Raw genomic sequence first — 6,000 nt, 5'->3', positions numbered from 1 at the left:
AACATTTGGGTTACAAAAATTCTAACTGTACAAAATGCAGCACCTCTTCATTACATGGCAGTGAAATTCAGGATGCAAAATCACAAGACAGCCCATAAGTCATTGATCACTATATATCTAAGCCATTCCAGTGACCTATGTGGTGCTGCATTCTGTGCATTTAGAATTTTTAAATTTAGAATTGTGGAGTACTGAGCAAGTTTCATGTCGGCTTATGATTTAAATATGTCGATAATAAATCTTTTGCCACATGGTTTTAGTTGATTTGTTTTAATTACAAGTTATGGAAATTAAAAAAAGCATTACACACAGTTAGGCTGGAATAAACTAGGCTGTTATTATGTGCCGTGAGTATCAATGAACTGTAGGAAGACAATTTGAACATTTTGATCTTTGAATTGAATTGTACATTGAAGGCATTGCAAGCAATTTTGATGTTTATGGACAGAAATCCTAAAAAAAAATCCTTTTTATTCAGCGTCTTATTTCCATTTTTGCAGATATTGACATAATTTGACAGTACGTTACTGGTTTACAATATGTTTAAGCCCTGAAGTTTACTGGTTTAGCCAAATCTGATTAAACTGCTGCTAAGCCAATGACAGTGCAATCGCCCCAAGGCACTGGAGGTTGATCGTTCCTTGAGAAGGTTTATGTGCATATCAGTAGTCACAACCTGGAACAACCCTCACCTGATAATGTAATTCCTGTAGGTTTCACCTCAGACTCAAATATAACACACCTCATCCACAATCGCAAATGACTCTCCACTTTCTATTTAATGTTCTAGAATAGCTTTTACAACAGGCGTGCACAACTCTGGACCTGGAGGGTTGGTGTGTAGTACCACACCTAATCCAACTAAGCAGCTACTATTTGTATGGTGAAACCATCATTTTAGGACCGATGGAGTGCACTATGTAGGATGCAGGATGCCATATGAGATTCTGAAGGCAATAATTAGATGGGTGAGGTGGAGTCCATTAGTGTTGGAAGGTTGATGACTACTATATATCTCTGTATGTCTCTTCACAGAAATTATAAATTGGTGTTGTTGATTACTGCAGATTGCAAGTGGTAAATTCATCAAAAATGTGGCAACAAATGATCTAAACATAAACATTTGTGGCATTAGATCAAATGTATTGCTGGGAAGCTTTTATCAAATGTATCACACATTTTAAAAATGACAACAGACTCTCATAGCCTGACCACAAGCAGGACACCAGGTCCTATTTCTAGACTCTTTTTTATTTCACACAGAACAGTAGACTCACTCTTGTTTCAGGGAAATAAAAAAAATGGTTGGAATTTTTACAGCAGCACAGACAGAGGTTTTGACTTTCCATGCCTAAAAACAAAGAGGATGATCTTAACCCATGTTACCACAGGAAAGTGTCCGCAGCACCTACGCAGGTCAAAACTGCACAGGGCTGGAACATAATTGATGGCTAATAGAGTGGGAGGAGGGGCTTTTCACAATTAGGAGGGAGAAGAGAATAAAAAGGTGAATGTGGGGGTCCAAAGCTACTTGTTGGCATAAGTAGTTTGGAGACTGTGGTAAAAATGTGGGCTAGTATAGTTTTGGTGGCTCTTACTGTGCACTTAAACTGTTTGGGCATTACAGCAGTATCTCCATGGAATCCACAAGCAGCAAAGCAGCATCTCCCTCAGTTTCCTGTTCCACGTGATCCTCAACAACCAGTGATCAGTGGTGAGAAATGTAGAGTGGATGATGTTGATAAGGTTCCTTGTGGGGAACCTGGTCTAGATGCTGCTCAGTGTGGTGCTATAAACTGCTGTTTTGATGGGCAGCAGTGCTACTATGGGAGAACTGGTAAGAGTTTGTCTTCATGTGGTGATTTTAACTTCATTGCTAGTAGCTAAAAGTGCAAACTATAAAATCTCTTCCCTTCTTGTTTCTAGTGACCGTCCAGTGCACAATAGATGGCCAGTTTGTGTTGGTGGTGGCCAGGGATACAACTCTACCCAGACTGAGCCTGGATTCAATCAGCCTGTTGGGAGGAAGTGATGCCCCCTGCAGTGCTGTGGATTCCAATGTTGACTTTGCTATCTACCAGTTTCCTGTAACTGCTTGTGGCACAAGAGCAATGGTTGGTTTCTGAGGTGTTCAGCGTTCAGGTGGATGGGGTTTGTTTTGTATTGGTGCTCTCAATGTGTGCTATGTTTGTTCTTTCTCCAGGAGCTGGGTGACTATGTGGTCTATGAGAACAAAATGTCGTCCTCCTATGAAGTTGGAGTGGGTCCGCTTGGTGCGATCACAAGAGACAGCCACTATGAGTGAGTGGAAACCCAAGTCATTAGTAGATGTTAATTCAAGGGCTTCTGCTAATGTCTCACTTCCTTTGCCAGGCTTTACTTCCAGTGTAGGTATGCTGATACAACCGTTGCAGCCCTGGCTGTTCAGCTTATCCCCAATAATCCTCCTCTGCCTGTAGCTGCTTCTGGACCCCTCATGGTAGAACTAAGACTAGGCAGTGGTCAGTGTGTCACAAAGGGCTGTGTGCAAGGTAAGCTACTCCTGTCTGGACAGTTGTGAGCTTTTGACTTGTCTCTGGTGCTTACAATGAATCCTGATTCTCAACAGCACAAGCAGCCTATACATCGTACTACAGTGATGCTGACTACCCTGTGACTAAGGTTCTGAGGGAGCCTGTGTATGTTGAAGTGCGCATGTTGGGGAGGACAGATCCCAATATTGCGCTGGTCTTGGGGCGCTGCTGGGCAACCTCTTCCCCTGACCCCTTCAGCATTCCTCAGTGGGACCTTCTGGTGGATGGGTGAGTTGGATGCATGTCTAGTGCAGGGGTGCTCAATCCTGGTCCTGGAGAGTTCAGATCCAACACACATGAAGGCCTTGATTCTCTGGCTCAGGTGTGTTGGATTAGGGTTGGAGCTGAACTCTGCAGGGTGGTTGATGTCCAGGATTGGGTTCCCCTGGTCTAGTGCTTTAATAGAGGCATAGGGTTGACCTGGGCTTCTCCACAGGTGCCCATACCAGGATGACCGCTACCTGACTACTCCCATTCCAGTTGATGGGTCGTCTGGACTTCAGTTCCCCAGCCATTACAAGCGCTTTGTCCTGAAGATGTTCACGTTTGTGGATCCTGCCTCCATGGCTCCCTTGCAAGAGAGGGTAAGGTTCCATTTTTGATAACCTTGTTCATGAAGACAAGGGGGCTGTTGCTTAGTTCCTTGTTCTTTTTCCAGGTGTTCATCCACTGTAGCACATCAGTGTGTCAGTTAACTGCAGCTGACTCCTGTGAACCAAGATGCAGCAGGCAAAGTAAGTAGAATCTGTGTGGGGCATAGTAGGGTTCTTCCTCTTTGTTTGTTTTATTTATTTATTTATTTATGTATTTATTTATGTATTTATTTGCCCCACAGGAAGGGATGTTGCTGTAGCAGGACGGAAGTCTTTGCATGAATCGACTGTAGTGTCTAGTGGAGAAGTCATCTTCACAAAGAAGCCCTAAACATGTACCACCTCACCCTCAAGGAAATCTAAATCTTGTGGAATAAAGATGACTTTGAATACTATAACAAGTTTTTGACTTGATGGTGAAATGCAGTGTATGATGGTAGTAGCAAAGGGCCAACACTGTGCAGTTGCCTGTGCAAGTTTCCTAAATGCTACTTTAAGGCAACAGCAGGAGACGGGGAAAGAAACTGCCTTAATTTTGAGCAGAGCCATGCATCTCAAATGAAGGATGGAAATTGAGTAGCTCTGCTATCCTTTAATGCAAAGGATATTGCTGCAAGTTGCAGCTTGACCCCACCCAGTGTACTGAGCACCTCTTTTGATTCATGTCTGTGGGGTGAAGGCACCCTGCTTTAGCAGTAATGATGTTTCCACATGGTTTTTTCAGGTGCACATGCTTCTCTTCCACTCGAAGCTATGCTTTGGAATACAACTTGATCTGCTATTGCAATGCCTGTTATTATAAGCCCCAAAATTAAAATTAATTGGCTTGTAGCAGGGTCTGTACCACAAAAGATGGGTAAGGATCATTTTAGGTAAAATGCTGAAATATGAGTGATCAAAGATTGTGATTAAACTACCAGTGTTCATCCTCACACCTTTTCAGCAATGCAGTTCTGGAGCTGAACGTCACTTACAGTCAGAGGAAACTTGTTTGCCTTGCTCTCCTAGCACTAGTGGTATCATGATGGGGGGGGTCCTAATTAGTGGAATTGCATATGACTAAATTGATGAGAAAATTGGGAAAACCTGGGCAGTGAAGTCCCAGGCCTGGATTATCAAGTTGTTGGTTCTTGGGCACAAATCTTTGGTGGGCCCTACCTGGCCACCTTTTTTGGGTGGTCAGGGAATGTTTTGTATCATAGCTACTTAAATACATTAATATCTGTCTGCAGAGCTGCAGTTTCAAGCCAGTGGCATACAGCGCATGTGCTGACACTTGCTTTTTGACAATTGTCATTTTATATGGGTTCAATAATAAATTTGATACATTTGCATTGGACTAAGGTTACATTTTAACCTTTAGGCTAAAAACCTTTTTTTAACTTACTCCTGCTGACAAAATCTATAGAGATCATTGAGTGTTTTCATTTCTGATGTTTCATAATGTGTTTTGGCTTTTGGTTTAAGCGGTTACCAGTGGTTGATCTGTATATTGGCAACAGTATCCTGAATGGTAATATGCATGACAACACGTACATGCAGCATAAACAGTCGCTGTTTACAGCAGAGACATTATGAATGAGGAGAGCGGCCACTGCTTGAAATATGAACAGAAACGATCATAAAGCTCAACTTTTCTATAAGGATTTTGTTTACGTGGCACAATCGCGCTGTCCTCCTGCATGAGCTCCACTGGCCTGAAACCTCTGGAGTGAAACAGTGGGTGTAAATCTGAAGACAGACGTCTCGTCAAATAAGGACTGTATGGCACTATGATGGCTGTAAATGTAGTGGCACGTCGTCAGAGCACATTTTTTCCATCGAAATAGAAAGATTATGCACACTTCACTATAAAGTATGCGTCCACTCTTCACAAGCACCATGTTTACCCCATTAAAGACAAAAGTTTAAAATCTGAGAGCTGAGATGTACATAAGAAAGACGAGAAGCACCAGCAAATTTAAAAACCCAAACCGTCAAGCATCCTAAAGCTGGGCCTGATTTTAACTCTGATTTTTCCCCATGTGACAAATTTTCACAATCTGAAGTGATTTTCCAGGTCGGGAGCTTGATCGGAAGCATCTGACAGCATTGATGATCTGGCAGTGTGAGAGGAGAAACAAGTGTCGTCAGCCCTCCGATTGATCAGTGAAGTGTTCGGAGGTCCTCCGAAGTCATCCAGCATAATTTATATTTACGACTCCAAACACTCACGACTGCTGTAGTGTGAGAAGGTCTGAGATGTCATCAGTGACTCAACCAATGGCCAATCAGTGAGGTTGTGATGCTCTTTGTTTTAGAAATCTGCCATGATTTGATATCTTGTGTATTTAAAACATATTTTCTTTTCACATACATATAACAGTTAAAGCAAAGTACAGTGCAAAATAAATATCAATTCTGTTTATTCAGTTCATGTTTATTTCATTATGTCTGTAATCTTTGTTAAAACTACACACAATTCAAAAAATATGAAAGACATTTTAGAAACATATTTAACCTTTTTTTGGCCATTTTATTTTCATATGGGCTTGCAAAGCAGACTTCAGGCTATGGTCCACACCTGTCTGGGCAGAGTGTTTGAGACTGAAATGCATGTTAATGTGACAGTGTTGTGTCCACTCACTGTCCACTCTATTAGACACTCCCACCTTGTCAGTCCACCTTGTAGATGTAAACTCAGAGACGATAGCTCATCTGCTGCTGCACAGTTTGTGTTGGTCATCCTGTAGTCCTTCATCAGTGGTCACAGGACGCTGCCCACAGGACGCTGCCCACAGGACGCTGTTGGCTGGATTTTTTTGGTTGGTGGACTATTCTCAGTCCAGCAGTGA

The 6,000-nt window shown here is 42.3% G+C and overlaps 1 protein-coding gene across 1 annotated transcript; it reads left to right on the top strand.

Moving 5' to 3' along the window:
- The first annotated feature begins 1,505 nt into the window (after positions 1 to 1,505).
- On the top strand, positions 1,506 to 3,592 carry LOC118815233 (zona pellucida sperm-binding protein 4-like). The gene is made up of 8 exons (XM_036581212.1): positions 1,506 to 1,837; positions 1,927 to 2,114; positions 2,204 to 2,301; positions 2,374 to 2,531; positions 2,609 to 2,801; positions 3,010 to 3,157; positions 3,232 to 3,307; positions 3,409 to 3,592. Exons 1-8 carry the CDS (start codon positions 1,567 to 1,569, stop codon positions 3,495 to 3,497), a joined length of 1,221 nt encoding a protein of 406 aa, XP_036437105.1. The 5' UTR covers positions 1,506 to 1,566; the 3' UTR covers positions 3,498 to 3,592.
- The last annotated feature ends 2,408 nt before the right edge of the window (positions 3,593 to 6,000 follow it).

This window comes from Colossoma macropomum, unplaced genomic scaffold, assembly GCF_904425465.1.
Source record: "Colossoma macropomum unplaced genomic scaffold, Colossoma_macropomum, whole genome shotgun sequence".
In the NCBI taxonomy this organism is placed as follows: Eukaryota; Metazoa; Chordata; class Actinopteri; order Characiformes; family Serrasalmidae; genus Colossoma; species Colossoma macropomum.
This window is presented reverse-complemented; position numbering and strand designations above follow the sequence as displayed.

Bases quoted from the DNA above. Each gene is read 5' to 3' on its own strand.
- LOC118815233 (XM_036581212.1), top strand. From the start codon at position 1,567: ATGTGGGCTAGTATAGTTTTGGTGGCTCTTACTGTGCACTTAAACTGT. The intron at 2,302-2,373 runs GTGAGTGGAAAC...TTCCTTTGCCAG, and splicing joins ACAAGAGACAGCCACTATGA to GCTTTACTTCCAGTGTAGGT. The intron at 2,532-2,608 runs GTAAGCTACTCC...GATTCTCAACAG, and splicing joins CACAAAGGGCTGTGTGCAAG to CACAAGCAGCCTATACATCG.